The following is a 25,883-nucleotide window of genomic DNA, read 5'->3' as shown; positions in this document are numbered from 1 at the left end:
CCTTTTTTTTTTTTTTCTCCTTTTAAAGAACCTACGTTAGGGAAAATAAATTCTGCTTCCAGGGACAACTTCATGGAGCCTATTTACAAATTAAGAGTCAGCTGTGTGAACATTTCTACCAGAGCCAAGAATCCACAATTCCTGGTGGATTAGCGTTCTATGTATCTGCCTTGATATTTCGAAAGGGCTTTATGCATTAGGCTCAAACTCAACTCGTTTATGTGCTGCCAGTAATTAAAATGTTCCACCTCAGACTGCACAAATGGTTTATCCTTCTTTGTAGCATGGCGTCTGTCTCAGGAAAAAAGATTCTGTGAAATTCCATGGCAACAGTCCCAGCATGTTTGAGATTTCAGCTAAAAGACTAGATGTATCTCGGTGTGTAGCCTTCAGTACCTCACTGTATTTCCGTAATCCTGGACTCCAAGCTACACCAGGTTGCTTATACCCATTGTGAAAGAAGAGCTGCTTATTATATTCTTGAAATATCACACATCATGTTGACTCTTCAGGGGACTAGAGAAAGAGCATTTGGGAGCAAGGATTAGTAGGAGAGAAAGCTAGGGAAAGCGAGCATTTCCACCAGATTAGTGGGAAAGTCTTTAGTGAAGAGACCAACTCCTGCACCTTAAGATAGTGAAACTAAGGCCCATCCCATCAACCTGGGGCCTCTGTAAGTAGAACCCTCATTTTCTCTGTGAGTAATGGATTTTCTGAAAGATTTCCATTCTTCTGAGGTCAGTTTTCTGAGTGGGGCGACCACTCACACAGGCTGCACTTTCGTTGTCGCATTCTGAGCCTGGACTGGGACACGTCAAGTCCAGAGAAAATGTATATGTGGAAACTCCACATTCTTAAATCTTGAAGTTGAACCAGGTGGTATGTAGTGGTTACCGCAACACAGGTAAACACTTACTTCTGCAGGCACTCCTTATTCTACTTCACCCCCTCCCTTGCCGGGGGTGGGAAAGAAGGTAAAGGAGAACCTTAGCAAGATGCCTAGAAAGGAGGACTCAGCAAGATTCACATCTGACCCTGCTGGACGGTGAGGCCCCCTGGCAGCTTCCGACAGCACGTTTCCTTTCTCAGCCAGAGTCCCTGTGAACGTGAGCCTCATAGGTCTTCTCTCTCCATTTCCCACCAACCCTCTTATCAGCCAGGCCCCCACCACACACCCAGGAGGCCGAAATCTGAGGAACAACCAAACCCGTGAGAAGCTCCCTTACAGCCAAGGTGGCGGAATTGGGATGAGGGTGGAAAAGGCCGAGAGCTGGCTCTCCAAATGTTCCTTATTGCTATTTGAGTTGTTGCATAGGTGTTCCTCCTGGCAGAGAACTAAACAGAGGTGTCTCCCCCATTACCCTCCACCAACACCACCAGGAAAAGGAGAGATGTTAATAAATCCACCAGGCTTTAGATTCCCTAAGTCATTCTCCCAAAAAGATGTATTAGCCTTGACACAGATAAGCTAGCTAATCATATGCTTTGTTACCCATTCTGAACTGTTCCTGACTCAGCTTCTGACTTTGTCAGTGACAAAATGGCTCACCTTTTAAATGCAAGGCTTAACATTTTGCCAGACCCAGAAGTAAAGCGACCTCAGATTTCTTTTGCAAAGAGAAATGTTTAAAAACACAAAATTTTACTCAGTTGAAACACTGTGTTATTAACAAATCCCACGTCAACATAACATTTTTTCCAAGTAGCCTCTGTATCACTGTTCTTATCCTCTGCTTTTTTCCTCCTGCTAAATGTGAGATTTAGAATGTTTTCAGGGGAAAAAAGCAGTACTTCTGATATATATCCCAGGACAGCCAGTAAGACTGTAATGGAAATTTTAAATGTTTAGTGTTTGAAGTCCTAACTTTAAAGTGTACTCCACTATGAGTAGGTACGTTGGTCTCTAGTGCAGATTTGGAAACTCTGTGATACTTAAGATTTGAGTTCTCAGAGTGTCCAGGCTCTTTGACAAAGACTCAGAATTAGGAGTTTGAGCTCAAGAAGAGGAAAGAGAGTGGAGTGATGAAACTTTTGTCCTAGAAAATAGAATTAGGCTGTGCAGAAGACAAGAGATACACAGTGATCTCTCTTATCTTTTAAAGAATTAGGAGCTATTTTTGTGCTCAGACAGAAAGTATAGTTCAGAGAATCTCTATAGGCAGAGTTCAGAAAAGCAGAATGATCTGGGATTTAAGTGCCTGTAAAGGGGACAATTTTGACCTGAAACCAAATGCTAAACCTGGGTCATCCCAGGGAAAGGACTCTGTTCTCTAAGCCTAACAGACTGAACAGTTCTGAGAATGATGAGTGAACCCAGGGTCGGAGACTGTGGACTTGGAAGAGCCTAGAAGACAGGTGTAGGCTTTCGACTTGTATGAGCTCACAGCACAAGACTGTACCTCTGTTTACCCAAGCTGTATATAGCGTGTCCCACATCATGCCAGCAACATGAGAAACAGGGGCTACCCTGGTGGCGCAGTCGTTGAGGATCCGCCTGCCAATGCAGGGGACACGGGCTCGAGCCCTGGTCCGGGAAGATTCCACATGCCGCGGAGCAACTAAGCCCGTGTGCCACAACTACTGAGTCCGCACGCCACAACTACTGAGACTGCGTGCCACAACTACCGAAGCCCGCGCGCCTAGAGCCCATGTTCCACAACAAGAGAAGCCACTGCAATGAGAAGCCTGCGCACTGTAACGAAGAGTAGCCCCCGCTCGCTGCAACTAGAGGAAGGAAGCCCGCACGCAGCAACGAAGACCCAATGCAGCCAAAAATAAATAAATAAGTAAATAAATAATAAATTTTTAAAAATTTTTTTAAAAAACATGAGAAACAGGTCTTTGCACTTTGAAGAAGCTGGAGGCAAGTTTCCTCTGAATATTACAATATTGGACTGTCTCATATGCTGATATTGAGTTGTTATTTGAAACTGGAATGTTAATGTTTTGATTTTTAAAAATGTAAGGACATAACAATATCTACCTCCCAAGGACATTGTGAGGTTTCATGTAATTTTGTCTATTAGGTAGGTAAAGTTACTCTGTCTTTTGTGGGCGTGGGGGCGGATTATGTTGGATGGTTGCAAATTTTCCACTATATGTACTGTATCTGGATTTAAAGACATGGAAAATATTCAAAGACCATACTAGGACCGTGATAGTAAGTCACTTGCCAGTGAAGGCAACGGATCTCTAACACACGTTTCCTTCATGTTGTTTTAATGCCTAAGAGTAAAGAATATGCTGAACCTTAGAACCAATGTGCGTGAACCACATGGTACAGATACTTCATGGCTTTGAAGCCAGGGAAGTAGCCTAGCTTTGCTCCCTCACCGTCTTACGAGCCCCTCAACCATTAATTCTTCGAGCGATTTAGAGTTTCCTCAAATGGTCCTCAGTGTCCACCTCTCCATCGACCCCACTCTAGAAAGTCTGGAGAGCAGTCCCATGATGTCACCCACCTTCTCCCAAGCCCATGCCGTGCATCTGGGGGGCCTACTTCATTTTCTGCATACGGGTGCAGCTGTGCTTCTTCCTCTCCTAAAAAGACTGAGAACAGACATTTTGACATGTTAGGAAAATGGGGCAGCCTTAAAAATGACTGATCCCATTGTCAATGACTCATTTACACAAGGACTTTTCCAGGTTAGCAGACAAGGTCCTTTTCGGTGGGCCTGCTTCTGTGGGTTCACAGAAACCAAATTACTGTGGGTTGCAAAGAATTAGCAGGTCATTTGAAAAGCAGACATCCCTTCACCCAGACTGTGGTTTTGCATGCTCAAGTTCTCAGTCTGTGAGCTTTGGTGAGAGATCATTTTGGCTACTGGAAAAACCATAGTTTATTTTAAATTTCTGGTTGCCAAAGCCACCACACGTGTGGTCTGTGGATGACCCTTGTCTGCAGAATGACGGGGTGGGGGCGGGGCAGAGAAGGGAACATGGTTTGGGGCTCAGGGTGGCCTTCCCACCAGGAGTGAGGGAGAGAGAACTTGCCGAGTGGTTTTGACACAGCCTGTGCTCACAGCACGCTCATCTGGGTTTCTCAGAAATGCCCTCCCTGCCCAGCAGTGACCTTCTCTCTTGACTCCTCTCGGATTTTACCTGGAGTCTGAGCCCTTGGAGCCCCGTAGTGCCCTACTCCTCTGTAAAGACTGTGTAAAGAATCAGCTTCTGAAATGTAGCAATGCTAACCTCGCCAGAAACAGCCCTGCTGATAGTTTTCAAAGTTTCTTTATTATGTTTGATTTTTACACTGAAAAATAAAAAAAAAAACTGGTGTGTTTAAAATTAGTCATTGTGCATGCCTATCATTTGTCGTTGCTGCTGTCAGAAAATGGAATTAATTCTGCCCCTAGGAATATTTTCTTAATTTAGCCCCTCTGGCTCTTTCTTAAAGTTCAGATACCTAGATAAACAGAACTATCATTGAAATAAAACATCTTGCCTGATGCCTTGCTGAACCTGCCGTTGGTATCCTGCCGCTGGCCCCCACGTATGTCCCCATGGTGGGGTTCTGGTTCCACTGGCCCTTAGTTCACCAAGGGGATCCGAGGAGGTCGGGGCCTGGACGCGACAAACTTGACAGATTTGGCATGGTGTCTCCCAGTTCCAAGACACCAGCCCGCCCGCCCTCCCAGCAGGGATCCTTCCTAAAAGATACGCAAGTCCTGATTTTTCCATCTCTGGGGTCTCGGAAACATCCACGCTGGGAAACTCAACTTGCAGTTGAACTCGGCCACGTTGAAATGTAGTCTGTAGATACTTGGAGGCCCAAGCCTCAGGCGCTGGGGGAAACTCCTAGGAGAATGGCATCGGAACACGTGGCTCTCTTCCTGTCTTGATATCCTTTGTTCTCTCTCAGAAGAGGTCGGAAAAGAGTCTGAGGGGTGGTCTGGCCTGCTTAGCCTCATCCAGAACACCTTACCTTTCCCCTCCTCTGTGGAAGAGACAGGAGGAAGACGTTCCTGAAGTTAGGGGCTAGCAAACGCGGGGCCAGGTCCGTGGCAGCTTTCACTGGCTCTGTCTTCAGCACCATCCCCCTCCCTTCAGCACCACTAGACCGCCCTGAGACTCTCCAGCAGGTTTTCCAGCCTCAGCGCTAAGGCCAGGGAGAGAGGAATGGCTTTGCAGCCTGCCTGTGTACTGGAGCATTAAATACATTCAAAAATAGCCCCTCAGGAGCTGATTTTCAGCCTTGGAGAGGATGGTCTGTGGCCTTCCCCATCCTCACTCCTTTCCCAAAGCAGAAGCAGCTCAGAAAAGAGGGAAGCAAAGCAGGGAGACTCCTCTGCTGAGAAGAGAGCTCTCGGCAGCTGGCTGGGTCTGGGATTGGGGCTGAACGGACTTCCTTCCAGCTTGATGATAGCTTCCTTTACTATTTCTTGGCAACTAAGTTGATGCTTTGGGGTGGGGGGGGGCCTGGCGTTGGAGGCCTCCCTACACCTGCACCCTCCCCCTCCCCCATCCCTCAACACAAGCAGGCCATTCACCGAGGCTGCGGTGCAAACCTCCACCTGCAGGCAACTTCCACCCGAGGGCAGGCAGGGGCACAAGACCTAGCTCCCTTCCCTTCCTCCCATCCCCTAGAATCCAGAGTCTGAGGAATAGCAGTCGGGGGGGGGGGGGGCGGGGGCGGCACCTGCACCCTCCCCCTCCCCCATCCCTCAACACAAGCAGGCCATTCACCGAGGCTGCGGTGCAAACCTCCACCTGCAGGCAACTTCCACCCGAGGGCAGGCAGGGGCACAAGACCTAGCTCCCTTCCCTTCCTCCCATCCCCTAGAATCCAGAGTCTGGGGAAGAGCGGGGGGGGGGGGGGGGGGGGTGGGGGCGGGGGGTGTGTGTGTGAGAGTTCTGGGAAGGCCAGGACGGCTGAGGACTGGTAGAGAAGCTCCTGCAGCCAGGACAGACACAAGGTCAGGCTGCAGAGCATTCCCGGTCAGACAGTTGTTTGCATAAAAGCCAAAAGCCACTGCACCTGGGGTGGGGAGGCCCTCTGGGGAGGTACTCCCTGGCTTAGGGGAGAGGGGGGAAGGAGGGTGTCATGGAAAGTCCCTGAAGGACACGGGGTGTTGAATTTGCTGCGGTTTTGTTTTTAACTCTGTCTTGACCTGTGAAGTAGGCAGCTGCCTCCCTTCCCCCCAAATAACAGAGCTTCCCCCAGAATAACAGGAACATACCCAAGGAAAGAGCCTGCAGTGGAAAGAATGGAGGTTAGAGGGCCTGCGGGTGATGTCAATTGCCCCCCTTCCCCAGGACTGAGGGGGCAGGAAGCCCCAGAGCAGCCTTTTCCCATCACCTCGCCTTTCCCCTCAACCCCCAGCCCCCCAGGCCCCCTGGCCCAGAAGAACAGCCTAGTCAAATAAACCACAGCCCGGGGGTGGATGGGAACTAGGGGGGCAGATGCTGCCTCCTCCCCCAGGCTCATCCTTCCGTTGGCTCAGTCCCTGTGCTACCCCCACTGGAATCACATTCTCAGCACCTCCACCTCCCTCTCACTCACAAACCTTACCTGCCCTCCCCTAGACTCCTGGGTATGCGTGTGTGTGCGTGTGTGTGCGCGTGTGTGCGCGCGTGTGTTGGCCTTGTGCAGACTCCAGCTGAGTACTTGTGGACTCCTGGGTGCCAGTCCCAGACCTGCCACTCTCTGGGTGACCCTGGGCACTTTGCTTTCCCTCTCTGCGCCTTGATTTTTTTCCCTGGAGTCAGGGATTTCTAAAGTTCTTTCCAACAGAGACAGCCTGGCCTCAACCCCACTGCTCCAGCCAGGCCTTTCCCATCATCCAGAAACAAGAATAGGAGAGAAAGAAGGTTCTGTCCCCTCTTCCTTCCCTCTTTGGGAGGGAGGTGGGGCGCTGGAGCCAGGGTGATGGCGGCCTATGATTTTCCCAAGGGGTCGTAGAAAACCGTCCTATAAAATTCCAATCCCGGCCCACAAGCTGGGGGTGGGGAGTGGGGACAGGGACGGACAGTGGAATGGTGGGAGACTCTGAATATGGGCAGTGAGGTTGGGTCTGAACCCCGGGGCCCTGTCCTCTGTCAGGACGTTCTCTTAGCTCTTCGTGGACTCGGACGCCAGATTCCCAGGTTGGGGGTGCCTGGGAGAGGAACGCGAAGGCCGGGTGGAGGGGGAAGGAGCGCGGTGCGAGGTGGGAGCTGAGTAGGGTGTGAGGGGAGGGCCAGCGGCACTTCTGAGAAACAGCTCGGCGTCTCAGCAGCCCGCAGCCTAACCCTTGCCTGCGGCTTCACAGCTCGCTCCTCCTGCCGCCCACGCCGCTCGGGGCCTCTCCGGGGGTCGGCAGCCCCCGCGGAGGCGGCGGCTGCTGGGGAGGAGCGGTAGCTCCGGGGACAGCGGAGTGGAACCCATGGGGCGGGGAGGGGGGATGGAAAATAGAGGAAGGCGTGGGTCGCGTGACACCCCAGGAGTAAAAACCCATCCTTTACTCGGGGTCCTGAGCGCTGGACCTCGGCGAGCCGTGTGTCCCCCCTCCTCCCCCAGCCCAGGTACTCTCCCAACACACCCCGAGCAGGATCCAGAAGTGAAACTGCTCAGGGTCACAGCCCAGCGCCGCCGCTGCGCCCCGCCCCGCCCTTCCGGGCACTGAAGCCTTGCAGGATCTCCCAGCGCTCGGGCGACTGCAGGGGAGGAAACTGGGGGAGGGGAAGGGGAAGTGCCCCGCCGGGCAGTCTGCAAAGCGAGGCCTTCTCCCCTGGGGGTGCCCGCTCGTCACCACGAGTGGGAACCTCGAGAGGCGCGGACCTTAACAACGGGAGCCAAGGGAGAGGCGTTTGCACTTCCCGCCACCGCCACTGGGTGTCACTGCAGCCGCGCGGCTGAGCCGGCTCGGGCCGGTCGGGAGGCGGGGGAGAGGGTCCCAGGGAGCTGGGCCGTCGCGGCCGCGAGGTCCTCCCTGGCCTTCGCCCCCGGAGGCCCCGCGGTGCTTGGATGCGGCGCCCAGACCTCCCTCCACCCGCCTGGTCTCTAGAGGCCTTCACCCAGCCCACCGACTCGCAATGAAGAGCAAACTAATCCCCTTGCCCCTGTGGCGTCGCGCACGCCTACTCCCGCTGGCCCAGGGATCGACGGCGCATCTTCGGCGGCCTCGGCGGGGACGGGTCAGCTGAAAGTCTGGCACCGCCCCCGCAAGCGCACCCCCTGGCGAAGCCGGAGGGCCTTTCAGCCTCAGAGGCGGAAGGGGGGCTCTGTCGAGACAGGTGCCCGCAGCTCCGCGACAGCTCGAGCCCGTCGGCTTCTCCGGCAACCGCGTGCAGGCCGGGTTGTTGTGGGGGGGGGGCCTTGCAGAGGGTGCAGGTCACCTTGCGCACGTGTTGCGGAGCCAGAGCGACTGTGGGATGGGTCCCCGGCTTGCATCCTCACTCCTACTCACCCAGCTGCCCCTTCCCACCCCCAGCTCATCCCTTAGATGTCTGGGACGGATGGCTCAGCCTGGGAGAAGGGAACCAAAAGGTGGGAACCTGTATCGGACTGATGGATGTAAGAGGAAAGGGGAGAAAGGAGATACCCTGGAATCTTTTGGAAAATGGGGTATGTCTGGTAGGAATGTGCACTTCTACCCTGTCTTGGATCTAACTCAGGGCGTGCGTTGGGCAGGTAGATGCAGAGGAACACGTCCATCGGCTGCGGGTCTGTGGGGGTACAGGTGGCCCGTTCTGTCCCCGCGTACAGCTTCCCCTCACACTCCAAGGTCACAGGGCCCAGCGCCACTACAGAGACCTTAGAGGGATCCACGTGGTGGCCCTAACAGAGTGGCATTGGCTTCCCACTCTCCCTCAGTCTCTCCAGAACCACCTCAAGATAAACCCAATCCGAGTAAAAAGAAACTGCTTACCTTGAAATCACAGCTCTGGCTAAATAGCCCTCCAGGTGCCTGGGAAAGAAAAACCTGCCCCTTCCTTGGGGTAGACGCGGCCCTGCAAGAGGACGCTAGAAGCCTTCGGAGCTCAACCGCCATGAGATTGAATTTCAGGCCTCATTAGGGCCTGGTACAGCACAACCCTTCTCAGCCCAAATGGTACCACTTCCCAACACCCCTTCCTGTATGGAGATCACGAGGGACCCCTGAGCACCAGCCTCAGCCCCCAGGATCACCCACTCCCCTGTGGGTTTTTTTTTTTTTTTGCGGTACGCGGGCCTCTCACCGCTGCGGCCTCTCCCGTCGCGGAGCACAGGCTCCAGACGCGCAGGCCCAGCGGCCATGGCCCACGGGCCCAGCCGCTCCGCGGCACGTGGGATCCTCCCGGACCGGGGCACGAACCCGCGTCCCCCGCATCGGCAGGCGGACTCCCAACCACTGCGCCACCAGGGAAGCCCTCCCCTGTGGGTTTTGATGCCAGTCTGCAACATCAAACTTCCCCAAGATCCGATTCTCTCTTTTGCCTCCTCTCCCAACTCCCTACCCCAGCTGAAAGCTCTGTCTGAAGAGACTACTGCACACCTCAAGCCCAAGCCCCAAAGCTGAGGTTCTGCTACAGACCCCCACCACTCCCCGACCTCTGTGCAAGTTGGACCAACCCCTGACCTCTCTGGCTCCTCTTTTCTGCCTGCTGGACCAGATAGGTGGTTCAGTAGTGTTAGCCTTTTTTTTTTTTTTTCCAAATACACCATGAAGCCGAACTCCCAGAAACAAAGGCCGTGCTCCCTCCAGAGCTCCCCAACCTGCCCCCAAACCCCTGCTGGAACCCTTGAAAAGTGCTCATGTAGACAGTTCAGAAGAAAGGATCTTTCTGAGTGTCCTTGGGCTCCCCTGCCTCTCTCCTTTCCTCCTTCCCTCCCTCCTCGGTGTGTCTGGCCCTGGAGCAAGAGGAAGGAGCCAGGCAGGGTCACTGACCTCAGGTGGAACCCTCAGGCCTGCGCCAGGAGGTCCTCCACTCATGAACTTGGAGGCCTGCACAGATTTCATTGACCAGGATGTCTGGGGAGCAGGGAGAGAGAATGAACTGGCCAGAGTTTTGTCTGTCTGGATGACCCTCCCTGGACATCCTAGGAGAGACGGGCTCCCCTAGAATCATGCCCACCTTTTCCCAGAGTCCAGAAAGTTGGCACCAGCCCTCCCTGCCCTCCATACCTGAGCAGGCAGGGAGGCCAACCCTGTGGCCACACCCTCCTACAGGCCTAGTTGCTGCCCAGGACAGCTCTGCACCTTGGCGCCAGGCTCACAGCAGCCACACTAGCCCCAGGAGCTGGTGTCTATGACGTACTACAGGCCTTTTAGGGCCAGCTCCCTGCATATGCCCCTGCATCACCCTCTCTCAATGCTTGCATCCTCCTCAGCAGGGGGAGATATGGGGAATTTCCTTTTCTTTCCCAGAGTCTTTTTCCGGTTTCTGAAATTTTCTTTAACAAGCACATTTTTTAAGATAATCAAACCCAATAACTTAATATTGAAAAGACATTATCTGAGGCACTAGCCCCTACTTCCTCCACCTGCCTCGCCTCCTCCCACCAGCCCAGACTTCCTCATAACCACAGGCCTCCGCTATCTAGCACTGCAGCTCTCCTTGGCAGTCCCTTCTGCTGTCTGGCCTCTGTGGGTCATGCTGCATCCTCAGAGCTGGGGAATCTTGCCCTGGTCTCTCTGTGAGCTGAGGGGCCCTTGTCTCTCACCCTCTCAACTGCTGCCTCTCCTCCAGGAAGCCAGCAATCTCAGCCACTCACCAAGGATGTCCAGCTGCCGATTTCCAGTATCCAGCTCAGGGCTGAGCCAGCTGCTACCCCTAAAGGCCCCCAGCAGTCCAGGTCCCTCATAGTGGCACTGAGAAGGAAGGGGGCAGAGAAAAAAGGACAGGGCAAGGAAGGACTGTGTTCACCACTCGGAAGATGGGCTGAGTCTGACCTCTGTCCCTAACTGTATCTGTGACCTCGGGGGGGACTCTCTTTGAACGTCAGTTTCCCATTTACAAAATGGGAATGATCTCTGTCTCACATACTCCAATTAGCTGATTGACATAGGAAGGCTTTGTCTCCTGCCCTGTGTCTTAGGCTGTGAGAGGACACTGTGTCCTGTTTTTTGGTTTGTTTTTAAATAGAGCTTTTTTTTTTTTTTTTTTTTTTTTAACATTTATTTATTTATTTTCTGGCTGTGCTGGGTCTTCATTGCTGCACCGGGCTTTGTCTAGTTGCAGCGAGTGGGGGGTACTCTTCGTTGTGGTTCTCGGGCTTCTCGTTGCGGTGGCTTCTTTTGTTGTGGAGCACGGGCTCTAGGCATGCGGGCTTCAGTAGTTGTGGCATGTGGGCTTCGGTAGTTGTGGCTCGTGGGCTCTAGAGCACAGGCTCAGTAGTTGTGGCACACGGACTTAGTTGCTTCGCGGCATGTGGGATCTTCCCAGACCAGGGATCGAATCCGTGTCCCCTACATTGGCAGGCGGATTCTTAACCACTGTGCCACCAGGGAAGCCCTGTGTCCTGTTTTTATGCAGCCTAAATCCCTGGACTTGCTTAAGAGGTGACTCATGGTAACCCCTTTACTCTCACCCCGGCCGGGACCTCTTGCACCCATGCTTCGGAAGTGGCCCTGGGCATCCATGGTCAGCACACAGCCAGTACCAGCCAGCTCGAGCCCGAGGGGCTGCCACTGATAGGATGCTTCTGGGAACCGTGGCAGGTAGCAGGTGGCAGGCAGCAGGTTGCACTGGTCCCTGCCTCCTTAAATCCTGCTAAAAAGAAACAAAATCTAAGTTCTTCAGGGTAAACTCTGGAAGGTTCCAGGCTGAGGATGGCTGAGGCCTTTCTGCCCACCTCTGTCTGACAGGCCTGGCTCCCCAGCCTGGGATTAGCCAGGGTTGGGGATGCTTCGGTCACAAGTGGCTGCTGGAGCTGCCAAGCCTGGCCCCAAGGGCTGGCTGTAGATGTTGGTCCTTCTCAAGGTCACCTCAGGACAACACCTCCCATCAGCCAGAGGGCTGCAGAGAAGGGAGGGGGCTCTCTAGGGGAGGACCCCCTACAGGCTTGGGAATTCCAGCTGGAAGTCAGCCAGGCAGGGGCAGGGGACCGGCCCAGACCTGGCTCTCCCACTAACTGATTTGGGGCAGTTCTCCTCGAGGAGGAGTCAGTTTCCTCACCTACAAAATGGGATCCCACCACCTCATGCCCAACCAATCTCAAAGATTTGGGGAGAGATCCTACATTAAATTTTTTTTAATTATTCTAGATTTTCAAGCTTATACAAAATTAAATAATTTCATGAATCGCATGTACCCATTACCCAGCTTCAATGTCAACTCATGGTCAAGCCTATGACCATACTCACACTCTCTCCCCTAAACTCTGGGTTATTTTAAAAACAAAGCTGTCACTGAGACATCATTTCACCCATAAATACTTCAGAATGAATCTCTTAAACGTATAGACTTAAAAAAGAAACAACAAACCACAATACCACTATCACCCCTTAAAAAGTTAACCATAATTCCTTAATATTATCAAACATCTCATCAGAGTTCAAATTTCCCCCAATTGCTCATAAATGCTTCTTACAGTTCTCTAGTTTGGATTTGAATCAAATAGGTCAACACATTACATCTGCTTGATAGATGTCTAAAGTTCTTGAAACCTAGAGAGTCCCCATCTTTTCTTGTAATTTTTTGTTGTTGAAGAAGAAACTGGGTTATCTGTTCTGTAGTTTCCCAATCTGGATTTTGGTAATTGTATCCCCATGTGTCATTTCACGTGTTCCTCTGTTCCTTTTATTTCCGATAAACTAGTCATTGGATTCAGGGAGCTTGATTTCTTGGCAAAGATAATGCCCCGGGGCTTCCCTGGTGGTGCAGTGGTTGAGAGTCCGCCTGCCGATGCAGGGGACACGGGTTCGTGCCCCGGTCCGGGAAGATCCCACATGCCACGGAGCGGCTGGGCCCGTGGGTCATGGCCGCTGAGCCTGCACGTCCGGAGCCTGTGCTCCGCAACGGGAGAGGCCACAACAGTGAGAGGCCCGCGTACAGAAGAAAAAAAAAAAAATAATAATAATAATAATAACAATGCCCCGTTGAGGTTCACATGTGTGGAGGGAGGGTCTATCTCTTTGTGATCTGAAGATTGAGCAGCAGTTCAGGTGTTACCAGTCTGATACCTTTCTTACAAAGCTCCCCCATCATGTAAGAGCTGAAACTAGAAAACTCTTAGACAAAAACATGTACTGGTATGGGCAGTGGGCAGAGGCCAGACCCTGCAGGGTCCATCTGGGCTGAAGTGGAGGCATGGGGGAACAGGCAGAGTGATATTGTGGAAAGATCACTCTGGATGTTGAAGGACAGACTGGAGAGGGAAGCCAGACTCAGAGGGCTGAGTGCTGTGGGATTCCATTTATAGAACTTTCTGGAGGGCGTAGAACCAACTGTAAGGACAGGCAGCAGACCTGGGGTTGGGGAGGAGGGAGAGGGTTGACAGGGCGGGGGGTGGGGGGTGCGTGACAGGGACCTGTTGGAGGTAAGGTAACAGAGCCATTGTGTGACTTGGTGGTGGTAGATCGTGCGTTTCTCAGGACTCCTTATCTCGCCAGGTAGCCCAGGACTTGCCAAGGACACGGATGCTGTCTGACTCATCTCCAGCTCCCAGGCCCTGTTAGAGTGACCTCCATAGCTTTAGGTTCTGTCAGGAAACCTCACCTGGATGACAGTCCCCTGTCCATTCATTCATTTAACAAGCAATCCTTGGGCACCCACTATGGGCCAGGCTCCATGCTGGGCACGGGAAACTCTCAGATGACCAAAAGAGGACCTTGAGAAACATCCAGGCTTGGCCAGCATGTGGCCTCGATCCATCCGACACATTCTCAAGGCCTTGACTGGTGCCCACCTCTCCTCTCTACTCCACCTAACCGTGCCTTGCCAGACAGAACTCACCCGTGAGTACCAAAAAATAATCTTTATTGTCACTAGTATAAAACAGAGATCAACTGGCCTCAGTCTGTACAAAGTGTGGAGTGTAAAGACCACCTGGGGGCTTCCCTGGTGGCGCAGTGGTTGAGAGTCCGCCTGCCGATGCAGGGGACGCGGGTTCGTGCCCCGGTCCGGGAAGATCCCACATGCCGTGGAGCGGCTGGGCCCGTGAGCCATGGCCGCTGAGCCTGCGCGTCCGGAGCCTGTGCTCCGCAGCGGGAGAGGCCACGACAGTGAGAGGCCCGCGTACTGCAAAACATCAAAAACAAAAAAAAACCCAAAAAAGAACAAAAAAAAAAAGACCACCTGGGCTGCCCCCATTTCTCCCATAATGCCCTGGCCCAGAGCAGCGCCATGAAGGGGAGATGCCCACCCAAGTGCCTTCCCTGAAGGAGAAGTTAAGGGTGGACCGGGCGGGGAGCACTTTCGGCCAGAGAGAGGCCAGGAGGCGAGGAGGAAACCGGAGTGGGGGAGCCCCCAGCCATTCACGATGACCCTGGCCCCACTTCCTGCCCCCTCCGAGTCCACCCTAGGAGCGGAGGTGGGTGGGCGGCCCAGAGTGGGCTGAGACGCAGGCCTGCCTGTGTGGTGGTCAGAGGGCCACGCGGGTGCAGCAGTGGCGCAGCAAGCAGGGCAGGATGCCGCGGTTCAGCTGGTGGAACTCCACAAGCTGCAGCAGGTCGGTGAAGCGAGTCTGGCCCTCGTCCATGCTGAAGTACAGGCGCCCCTCCTCCTCGCTCTGGGGTGTGGCCAGAGGGGGTGGAGTTCAGGGAGGGGCCCGGGGCCAAATGAGCTCCCTCCTGGGCCAGGGCTGAGGTCCCCACAGCTTGAGCAGGAGGAAGGAAAGAGCAGGAGACCCCAGGCACACTGGGGGCCTGGTGAGGAGGACAGGTTGCTGGGAGCCCTGCATCTCCACTGCGGCAGGAACCTGGGACTACTCACCGGCAGGATGAGGTAATGTTTGACTTTCTGCACATGGCACAGCGAGAGGACAAAGCCCTGCGGGTTCCGCTGACTCTCTCGCACGAGGAACACGCTGCCAGGAGACAGGGCAATATTACCCGAGGACACACGGCTGCCACCTTGACCCGGGTCTCTTGTCCCCGGCGCTGCTGCCCTGCCCAGCCCTGCCCCTTACCCGTCTACCAGGCCCTGCTGCCCGATGAGCCGCTGGCTCTCCTCGCGGGAAATGCGTCCGTGGAACCAGGGTTGGGTGCGGTGGATGGCTGGGGTGAGGGGAGGCAGAGGGGCGGTCACTCCAGGGTGGTGACCCTCATTCTAACCTCCACCCCGTGAGGAATGCGCAGAGAAGCCATGGCAGTCCCCCACCCCTGGGGACGGCGGGCCCTCACCCACCTGCGCTGAGGCTCGTGCCCGAGCTCGGGGTGGGCAGGCTGAGACGGTGGTTCGTCTTCTTCTGCAGAGCAGTGGGGGACACGGGGGGTCAGGGCACGGCTGGGGTATTACCAGCCCCTGAAGAATACAGAGCCTCTTTCCGCAGCTAGAGGCCTCCCCTCTCCCCTCGCTTTCCTTTTCCGGCTCCATGGAAACCCATGTGGAGAGTAGGTCCCCAGTACAAACCCTCCAGGCCTGGGCCTCCTCCAGGGCAGCACTCAGAGCTTCCCGGGGGTTCTCGATGACACGCCCGGCATGGCCAGAGAAGTCCATGGCCACCAGGGTGTTGTCTGAGACACTCCTCTGCAGATTGGACAGGATGGGGGGATGGGTCAAAGCAGGACCCAAGTATCCCCGGCACGGGGCCTGGATGCCTCCCCCGTCTCCCCACACTAACACCCCCGGGCACACTCACCAAGGGCGGGGAACCCACACACGGTGGGCGCAGGTGGCGGCACAGTGCCTGCTGATAATTCTTATACAGCTGCACCCCATACTGGGAGGTGGAGAGAGAAAGAAGGCCGGAGGTCAAGCAGGTGCTGGGAGCTGGGCAGTGGCACCCCCCCACTACCCAGACCAGAGCTCCCCAAGAGCAGGGCTACATCTCTGCCCCTGGATAAGGGGCTTTCCTGAAGCCGGAGCTGAGACTCCAGCCTTGGACCAAGGATTCTGAGAGAGCAACGTTGTGATGCCCCCTCATTCTGGAGACTTCCTGAGGGCAGAGCTATAACTCCTCCCTCACACCAGGGATCCCCAGGGCTGGCCCGGTGCCAGGACCTCACCTTGAAGAGGCGGAAGGCGGCTAACCAGCAGGTGCGGCTCTGTTCATCCTCACTGCAGAAGATGCGAAGCCCCTTGTGGCCGTTTCGAAGCTTGTTTGGCTGCGGGGAGAGGAAACTGGCTGGTCCTCTATCTGCCTTTAGGACCAGAGATCTTCTCCCGTCTCCCGTCTCCGTGGGGCAGGGCAGGGTGCAGGGAGAGGAGTCTGGGGGTCCCAGAGGGAGCATAGAAGCCCCAGGTAGGATCCTGGTGCCTGAGCAGCTCCTGCTCTCTCCCAGACCAGGCCAGGCTCTTCACCTTGATACAGAAGCCAAAGTCCGTGGGCATCCCGTAGAGCTTGCGGCCCTGGGTCACCACGTACACGTTGGACTCATTCACGTCTGCTACATACTGCAGGTGCCTCGGATCCTGCACAGCACAAGCGAGCAAGACTTGGTAAAGGCAGACCCTATCCCCACTCACTGCCCGCCTAAGCCAGCTGGGGAGAATTCAGGCCCAGAGAGGAGCAGAGAAGTGCCCCCGGTCACACAGCATGTAGAAGTAGAGCCAGGACTTGAACTCAGTTCACCTGCCTCTCCCACTGCTAACTCCTGAGGCAGGTAAGCTGGGAGGGAAAGAGGAGCAGCTGTGGGTCTCAGGGCCTAGAGGGTGAAAGGTCCAGGAGTTCCAACAGAGAAGGGGCGGCTCCTAGAAGGACCAGGGATGGGGTATCTGAGGGGCTGGGGCTGTCACCCTCAAGACCTCACCTTGGAGGTGCCCTTGGTGGAGTAATAGAGGCCAGACCGGCGTAGGAAGCAGAAGAAGCGTTTCCAAAGCTTGCGTCCTGACCCCCGTAGCTGCAGGAAGCCCTGGATCTCTGGGAAGCTGCCTGCATTCAGGAAGTTCTGAGGCCAGAGGAGAGCAGGGTGAGAGGCCTAGAGGTGGCCACACACACACACACACACACACACACAGAGAGGGCCTCCCAGGACCTGCCTTTATGGCAGGAGGCGCACCACATACATTTATTGTCTTCATTTAACAAAGAAACTGATGCTCAGGCAGAGAAAGTGACTTGTCCACAGTCACTTAGGGCTGCGCTGGGCTTTCCACCCCAAAGAGGGAAGGCACAGGCTTAAGGGCCAAGAAGCACCGGGCATTCCTGTGGAGTCATGGACACGCCGTGAAATGGGGGTGTCCCCTCACCTGGATGAGGTCTTCGTGGGATATGCCCGTGTGTGCGTCCAGACAGCTGGAAACCATCTTTTCTGGGAACAGGGAGCGCTGGGGGAGAAAGGAGCCAGGAGTCAGGCACTGAGGGTCCGGGGTGAGGATCAGGGTGTCCCGGTGCCCAGACCCGCCCTCACACACACTCACTGGGGTGCTCTTGAACAGCTCGTACTTGGCAAAGTTTTTCCGGAAGAGAAAGCGGCTGTCTCCACCGATGGGCCAGGCAGCCTGCACTTCCGCCACCGACTCGTGGTCCTCCAAGACCCGCTCTAGGGTCAAGGGCAAAGAGCAGAGGTCAGTGGAGACCAACGAGGCCTCCCGGATGGGCCACCGGCCTAGCCCAAGGTGTGAAGCATTGAGTCCCGGGCCAGGCAGGCCCCTGCACCCCAACTCACCCAGTGCTAGGTGGGGGTGGCCCTCCACCAGCCCCCAGTTCTCGTCACTCAGGGCATGAGATCGCTGCACCAGCATCTCACACACGTAGCGAGCCGTGGCGCCCGCTGCCACCTCCACTGACCGGCAGGCCCCATCTTCGCTGTACACCTTTATGACCTGTGCCCCAGGAACGGCAGAAGACTCAGGGAAGGGCAAAGGATGGTTCTTCCCCGTCCCTCGTCTGCTCTACCCTCAGGGATCCCTGACCAAATCCCCCCACCTCCTCCGAGGCGGCACTGTGTCCACCCCTGTCCCATAGCACCCCACGCTCCCTGCCTTCTCTTTCCCAGGACGACTCACATGGGGGCAGCTGGTGTCTCGAGGGAGCAGCCCCCTTGCACTGGAGGGCCCCCCAAGAATGGGGGTCTGTGAAGGAGGACTGCAGAGCTCGGGGAAGGGGTTGGGGATGGAGGGTAGAGAGGTTGACCGCAGCTCCTCCTGTCGAAGAAGTTTCCTGGGCGGTGTGGGGGGAAGGAGTGGGGAGTGAGGAGTTGACTCCAAGCTTCTGTGCGTTACCCCGGCGCTGACCACGTCCCCCCGGCCCCCCTCAGCCGTCACCCCATTTTACCTGCTGGTCGGAATGGGCAGAGGCTGGGACCTCTTCACCTCCCCAGACAGAGGAACATCGGGAGGCGGGGGCGTCCCAGGAGGGGTCCCAGGGGCCAGGTACAGGTCTTCTGAGGAGCTGCTGAGATGAGGTGGAGACAGACCCAGCTCCATGACATCTGAGGGAGAAGAGGGGGCTGACACAGCTGCTCTTGTGCCCTTGTCCTGGGGAGAGGGGCCAAGAGGACCCAGACCTCCTGACTTCACCCCGCTGTCAAGGTGCCCCCCAGAGTTTACTCCTTGCTCCCCCCTAACTGGCATTCCCTGGAGCCTTTGAGAAAAGGTAGACTGTGCCCATTTTACCACAGGGGACACTGAGTTCCCGAGAAGGAAGCATTGTTGCCCCATCACAGGTGAGCCAGGGAGTGGAACCCGGTGTTTGGGCTCCAAGCCCAGTGCTCTTCCTTAGGCCCAGGTTGCCCAGGGGAAGAGCCGTGAGGGTCCCCCACCACAAGCCTGGCAGCAGCAACAGACTCCATGACGCACAGACGGTCTGGGGCTCAGGGTCTCGGTGTCACCCTTTCTGAACGTGGGGCACTCACTCCTCTGGGCTCTGCCCCAGGTTTTTCCAGCGCTTTGTTGTCAGAGCCTGTCGTGGCAGCGCCTGCCCAAGTGCTGAGTGACGCACGAGGGGGAGAAGGAGGTGCGGAAGGACAGGAACCAGGAGGGCAGGAGGCGGGCTCAGCTGCTGTGGGAGGGAGAAAGCTAGCCTGGGGGCCCTCGCCCTAGCAGCCCCCAAACCTTGTGTGCCTTCCCCAGGCCCCTCCTCCTGCCTCACTTTCTTAAGGCCTCAATGCCGAGCTACTTCCTCTGAGAAGCCTTCCTGGATTTTCCACATTCAGACTGAAGGGCTCCCTCTCCGCACTGTGCTGGGGCCTCTGCGCCAATTACTGTGCACCTGTCTTATCCACCCACTGGTCTGAAGATGCCCGGCCACCCCAGGCAAGGCCAGGGTCTTACCCATGTCTTATCACCCACAGGCATCCAGGACGAGTAAGGAGAGAAGAGACGGGGCAAAGGTGCCCACTAGGGGGTAGAGGCATTGCAGGCCCCTCCTCCACAGGAACCAAGACCTTTTTGGCTGGGCTGAGACCTGGGAGGACCTGGGAGGACACACACTTCAGCCCCCTGCTTGCTCTCCAGACACTGGGCCAGTGCTGTTAGGTGCCTAAGGTACCTGGGATTGACCCTCCCAGGATGAGGCAGGTCCCCAACCCTTAAGTGAGGGCATGAGGAGATTTGGGGGACAGGTGAGTCAGGGTGGGGTGGGACAGCACTGCCTGGGGCTCTCCATTAAACCTTGACTCATCTGCACAACTTCCTGGCTTAGGAGAAACACAAACAACCTTGCCTCTACCCACCCCCTCCACTCCCGCCCCCAGCCTACTGGCCTGGGAGGAATGGGGGAGGGGCCGGGAACAGGATGGGGGAGGAGGAGGATGTTGGGGGGGGCACTGAGGCTCCTCTTACATCATCTCCTCTTCCCCACCCTTGGCCTAACTCCACCTCCTCCAGCACAGGTGGCACCTGCAATGGGCCCCAGTAGCCACCACCCAGCCCAGGAGCCCCCTCACCCAGGAGGAAGAGAAGAAAGACCTGGCCTGGATTCAGAAGCCCATCTGGAGTGGAGCTGACCTCTCAGGGATGCCCCTAGTGCACCCAAAGTAACCCAAAGAAACATTCAGCGCTCCTTCTCCTGTCTGGGGCCCACCCTTAGCACCCAGGACTCACATGGCCCATGGGGCCCATCCTCATCACCCCTGGGGGATGAGGGTCCTTCTAATTAATACACTCTCCTGGGTGTCCTGGCCAGAAGTGTACTCGGGAACAGGAGTAGAACGTCAAGACACACAAGAGGACAGACACAGACAGGCAGACAGGGAAAGGCCAGGAGAGAGAGAGCCAGGGAGGGTCCTGCCAGGAAGGGGAAGACACACCCACCATCGACCATCAGGAGACACCAGCACATCAACACTCCACTGGCGCCCCTGTCTAACCTCTGGCAGACAGCCCCGGTGACTTCGTTCCGAGGAGGACTAGGGGAGGGGCTGCAGGAGCTACCTCCACCGGGAAGCCAGAGACCAACAGTGGGGTGCTCTGGGGCCCAGAGGACTGGGTCCTCCCCCATCACAGAGGGAAGAGGAATCTGGGCAGCATTTGGAAGGGAAGAGGGTAGATTTAAGTCAGACTAGAGTCTGGCCTCTGTGGGCAGGAAGGCTGACTCAAGATGGGTTTAGCCTTCAGATCCCTCCACCCTGCTCTCCAGACCCTTCTAAGGCAAGACAGGAATGGGGCAGTCGGGGCCAAAGAGAAGAGGGAGCAGGAACGGGGTCCTAGCTGTCCCGCTTGGGCAGCCTCCACCCCCATCGCCAAGAGATCTGAAGCTTTCAAACTGGGGCCCTGGGAAGGTTACATTGAAGAAATCGGCCCCCCAAATCAGTCTGTCCCCTGATTACTGCGAATCCCAGCTGCGGCTCCCCCAGTAGCCTCTCCTGCCCTGGCGGCTCCGGCCCCACCCTCCTTCCCGTCCTCCAGGCCTTCAGCCTCCTTGTTTACTTCCTGAATCTTGCCCCACCTGGCTGGCCCCGAGGGCGGGTGGCAGGGCCCAGTGTAAGAGGCCCGTAGAAAACAAGGCCACCTTCGGTACCTCCCAGGGTGGGGGGAGGGGCTGGAAGCGCCGGGAGGGGGCGGGAAGGCCCCGGCCTGGCCCAGGACCCCCCCCCGCCCCCATCGGGTTTTAGTGTGTGTGTGGGGGGGGGGGGGTAAAGGCTTTACCCGTGGGGGAGCCCTTAGGGTGAGGGCCCAGGTGAGGAGGCGGGAAACCCCTAGATGACCCGGAGCTGGGGGGAGGGCCCCGGACCCTGAGGCCCCGCCCACTCCCTAACTAGGGAAAAAACGCCCAATGGGAGTCAGGGGGGCAGCTCTTTTAAAGTTTAATTTGGGAAGAATGCTGGAGTGTCTGTGGAGTTAATCATTACAGGCTGCTAACCTTCACGGGCGGCCTCCCCAGCAGGATATCGGGGGAGAGGGGAGAGCAGAGTCCAGGACAGGCAGACCAAGAGGGGGCATTCTTGAGGGGCAGTGGGGTTGCAAGGCCTGACAATGGCGGGCAGGTGCATTCTCCATCCCCAACGTGCCAGGGAGACCCAGACTCGGACAGGGTCTTTCCTCAGCCTATTCAGACAGACGAGGCAGCCCTCCCCGCCCCGCACGCACACACACTCTCCCCAGGCCCCCCCGAGCTGCAGATCCCCCAGCATCTAGCCCTCCAGCCTGCCGAGACCACTTCTTTCTGAAGCCAGAAGAGACCACCCCCCGCCCCCCGGGCCTGCCCCACCCCCACCGTCCCACCCGAGGGCAGGACCCTGTGTTCCTGAGTCAGGATACAATCCAGAGAGACGGAGGTCTAGCAATTAAGAGAATCCCTCTCCTTTACTGCCCTCCAAATTGGAGGGTGCCCCGCTGCCCCCGCGGAGACGTCTGTCTTTAATAAAGACTTGGGGGAACTCAAACTGGGGTCAAGTCAGACTGAGCTAGGGAGAGACTTGGGGAAGCTCCCTCGGCATTCGGACTGCTCTCCTAGCTCTCTTTCTGGGAATGTGGGGAGAGGCTAGTTTCAGCGGGAAAGCCGCGTCTCCAGGGGGAGAGAATCTGGTATCTTGCGTCCCCGACCCCATCAGCTGGTTCCTGAGTGTGTCTGGGGTAGGGGAGGTTAGGGAGGGGGAGATGCGGAGAAGGACGAAGGAATAGGCAGAGCGGGAAATGAGAATAGGGAGAGACTGGGGGTAGACGGTGAGGAGGGGCGGGATGGGAGACTGGAGGAAAAGAGAAAGCGAGGCCGCCAAAGCAGCACAGCAGGGGGCCGGGTCCTTACTGATCATGCATCTGCCGGTGCTCCCCGCCCCCAAGACGAAGTGCCCGCTCGGGCCCTTACCTGGACCCTGGGTGTTGGTGCACCTGGCTGGGGCCACCAGTTTAGCGAGGGAGACTCCAAGCCCTCAATTACCTGTCCCCCTCCTGTCCCCGCCCTTGGCCTGACATCACTGAGGGGGGAAGGGGAGGGGGAGCCAGGCGGCCGCCCGTCCTGTCCACCTGGGCATCCGGCCAGCCAGCTCTTGGCCCTGAGACTGGCACAGCCTGGGGCCCTGGTGCCCTGGTGCGGCTGGGGGTGGGAGCAGGTCCCCTTACCTGGAGGAGCCCCACCAGGAGTAGCAGGACACAGGGTTCGAAGTCCGGCTCTGTCTAGGAACATCAGATTCCTGGACTTGATTTCAGATCTGCTCCCTCTTCTCTACAGGTGGTAGGAGGGTGTCCTGACTTTGGACGCCGAAGTGGGGGCAGGCTGAGCTCTGTTGTCCAGGCTCCTGGCCCAAGGAAACAAGTTATCTTGGGCAGGTGGGGGCGGGGCCTGAAGGAGGGGCAGGGGAGGAGGAAGCACAGGAGGAGGGGCGGGGACTCCCTGACACTCTACGCTGGCTGGGATTGTTTTTGTCCTTCTTAGCAGGTGCCAGGGGAGAGACAGTCGAACTGAACAGCCTCGAGAGCGAAGATCTAGGATCCTCATGACCTGGGAGGGAGGGGCTGGGGCCTGGAAAGTCAGGGGAAACGGCCCCGCCCACTCTTCCCCATGCCCCTCCACAAACCTGGTCTGTTCATTGGCCAATTTAGGGGGCCTGTCTGCTGCTCAGGGTCCTACCCCCTGGAGCAAAGGGCCCTCTGTGAAAGAGGGAAGCCAGCCAGAGGGAGTCCAGCAACATGGCCTGCTCCTTGACCTCCAGCCACAGTCTGGCCACCCAGGCTGCACCCTGGCCCCTCAGAGGCACCCAGCATATATCTTCCTTTCTAAGCGAAGTGCAGGGTCTCAGCTTCCCCTTCTAAAATCGAAGGGGTTAGGCAAGGTCTCATAGCGGGAGGAGTGATTTGGGGAAAGCTCTGGCCAGGTGCCAGGGGACTCCCCTTAGCACTCTCCTTCAGCACTAGGCAAACACAAGCGTGGAGAGAGGTCCTGGAAGGCTGAGATCAAAGGTAGCAGCCGCCTCCCAGCCCAAGTGGGTGACAGTGGGTTAACCAACAATTCATAGGGGTGATAAGAGGTCTGCCCTGGGGGACCAAGAAGGAGTGGCTCCAGGCTCAACTTTCTCCAAACTGTGTTTTCCTTGGAAAAACCAGTATGCGCGGACTAAACAAAGATGTGGGGGAGGGGGCACGGTCACCCGGGCCACTGGACACCTTGTGCAAAACACAGTAGACAACTCATTCAATCATTCCTTCATCCATTCAACTAATACTTGTTAAGTACCTAGTATATGCCAACCCCATGCTTGGCACTGGGGACACAGTGAGCAACAAGACAGACCCCACCCTTATCTTCATACAGCCCAATCAGGGAGACTGGTGTTAATCAAAGAATCACACAAATAATAAGAAATGACAGGAGCGGGCTTCCCTGGTGGCGCAGTCATTAAGAATCCGCCTTCCAATGCAGGAGACACGGGTTCGAGCCCTGGTCCGGGAAGATCCCACATGCCGCGGAGCAACTAAGCCCGTGCGCCACAACTACTGAGCCTGCACTCTAGAGCCCGCGAACCACAACTACTGAGCCTGTGTGCCACAACTACTGAGCCTGTGCTTTAGAGCCCCCGAGCCACAACTACTGAGCTCACGAGCCACAACTATGAAGCCTGTGCACGTAGAGCCCGTGCTCCGCAACAAGAGAAACCACCGCAATGAGAAGCCCACGCACAGCAACAAAGAGTAACCCCTGCTCGCCGTAACTAGAGAAAGCCTGTGCACAGCAACGAAGACCCAACGCAGCCAAAAATAAATTAATTAATTAACTTTAAAAAAAGAAAGAAAGAAATGACAGGAGACAACTATGCTGGGAGAATGGCTTACCCAGGGAGTTAGGGAAGACTTCTCTGTAGAAGTGACAACTTAGCAGAGGGGAAGTTGTCTGGGGTAGAGAGATTTGGATTGGTGGATGGGAAGTGGTGGTGGGGAGCAACTTTCATGATGATGGAACAAGTGCCAAAGCCCTTGACTAAACGGGACAGAGCATGCGGAGGCAGAGTGGGGTGGAGAAGGAAGGAGAGGAGGCCACACAGGTGCAGCTGAGCAGGTGTGGAAGGTGTGGGGAAAGGCTTTGTACTCAGCTCTGTTTCTCAAAGCGTGGCCTGTGACCACGGCCTCCAAATCTCCCTAGGTTTGTATAAAAAAACAGATCCCTGGGCCCCTCCCCAACTACTGAATCTCGGTCTCTGGGGCCAAGACCCAGGAATGTGTGGTACTGACAAGCCCTCGGGTGGTTGTTCTGTAAACCGGGTTTAAGAGCCATCCATCCTGTCTGTCCAGACCAGCAGGAACTGTGGGCAGAGGCCAGACCCTGCAGGGTCCATCTGGGCTGAAGTAGAGGCACAGAGGAGCAGGCAGATTTATATTTTGGAAAAATCACTCTGGATGTTGAGGGATAGGTTGGAGAGGGAAGCCAGACTCGGAGGGCTGAGGGCTATAGGATTCCATTTATATGACTTTCTGGAGGGGGCAGAATACTAAGGACAGAAAGCAGATCTGGAGTTGGGGAGGAGGGAGAGGGGTTGACAGCAGAGGAGCTTATGAGGAGGTAATGGAGATGTGTGTATCGCGGGTGGATGTACAACAGGACTCACAGAACTGTACACTCAAGAGGATGTGTATTACTGTGTATACATTATATCTGAATTTCTTAAATAAAAAAAGAAACAACAACAAAAAAGAATAGATTTATAGATCAGTAGAACAGAATCAAGAGTCCAAATAAAACCCCTTACATTTCTGGTCAATTGATTTTTTTTTTTCTTAATATCAACTCTTTATATTTATTTACTTATTTATTTATTTATTTTTGGCTGTGTTGGGTCTTAGTTGTGGCACGCATGCTCTTCCTTGCAGAACACGAGCTTCTCTCTAGTTGTGGTGCGCGGGCTCACTTGCCCTGCAGCATGTGGGATCTTAGTTCCCCGACCAGGGATCGAACCCAAGTCCCCTGGTTTGGAAGGCGGATTCTTAACCACGGGACCACCAGGGAAGTCCCTGGTCATTGATTTTTGACAAAGGTGACAAGACAATTCAATGGGGAAAACGATAGTCTTTTTGATAAATGGTTCTGGGACAACTGAATATCCACATGCCAAAAGATGTATTTAGATACTTCCTTTATACGATGTACAAATATTAACTCAAAATAGGCCATAGACCTAAATGTAAGAGCTAAAACTATAAAACTTCTAGAAGAAATTATGCAGGAAAATCTTCCTACCTTGGATTAGGCAGAGATCTCAGATGCAACAGCAAAAGCACAAACGACAAAAGAAAAAATTGATAAATTATACTTTACCAAAATTTTTAAATAGTGCACCTCAAAAGACACCATTAAGAAAATTAGGGCTTCCCTGGTGGCGCAGCGGTTAAGAATCCACCTGCCAATGCAGGGGACACGGGTTCGAGCCCTGGTCCGGGAAGATCCCACATGCTGCAGAGCAGCTAGGCCCGGGGGCTACAACTACTGAGCCTGCGCTCTAGGGCCCGCA

General features: G+C 55.6%; 1 protein-coding gene across 7 annotated transcripts in view; it reads right to left on the bottom strand.

Moving 5' to 3' along the window:
• Positions 1–11,098: 11,098 nt before the first annotated feature.
• Positions 11,099–25,883, bottom strand: part of GRB7 (growth factor receptor bound protein 7) — a 20,664-nt gene continuing 5,879 nt past the window's right edge. The window contains exons 1-16 of one of the 7 annotated variants that reach the window (XM_055090324.1): positions 25,613–25,864; positions 22,507–22,682; positions 18,861–19,006; positions 18,281–18,437; positions 18,013–18,166; positions 17,673–17,829; positions 17,425–17,546; positions 17,254–17,331; positions 16,815–16,952; positions 16,366–16,476; positions 16,071–16,169; positions 15,704–15,784; positions 15,475–15,591; positions 15,250–15,310; positions 15,032–15,119; positions 11,710–14,929 (exon numbers count right to left, since the gene is read on the bottom strand). In XM_055090324.1, coding sequence (XP_054946299.1) covers positions 14,542–14,929; positions 15,032–15,119; positions 15,250–15,310; positions 15,475–15,591; positions 15,704–15,784; positions 16,071–16,169; positions 16,366–16,476; positions 16,815–16,952; positions 17,254–17,331; positions 17,425–17,546; positions 17,673–17,829; positions 18,013–18,166; positions 18,281–18,432 — 1,746 coding nt within the window. In that variant the 5' untranslated portion in view covers positions 18,433–18,437; positions 18,861–19,006; positions 22,507–22,682; positions 25,613–25,864 and the 3' untranslated portion in view covers positions 11,710–14,541. Of the gene's footprint in view, positions 11,674–11,707; positions 14,930–15,031; positions 15,120–15,249; positions 15,311–15,474; positions 15,592–15,703; positions 15,785–16,070; positions 16,170–16,365; positions 16,477–16,814; positions 16,953–17,253; positions 17,332–17,424; positions 17,547–17,672; positions 17,830–18,012; positions 18,167–18,280; positions 18,438–18,860; positions 19,007–19,278; positions 21,507–22,506; positions 22,683–25,612; positions 25,865–25,883 lie in introns of those variants that run through there. The other 6 variants (XM_028499512.2, XM_007112536.4, XM_055090322.1 and 3 more) reach the window with 6 other exon arrangements.

Source organism: Physeter macrocephalus, chromosome 14 (genome assembly GCF_002837175.3).
Source record: "Physeter macrocephalus isolate SW-GA chromosome 14, ASM283717v5, whole genome shotgun sequence".
NCBI classification, from domain to species: domain Eukaryota; kingdom Metazoa; phylum Chordata; class Mammalia; order Artiodactyla; family Physeteridae; genus Physeter; species Physeter macrocephalus.
Note: the sequence above shows the minus strand (reverse complement) of the source record. Positions and strands in the feature narration are given on the sequence as shown.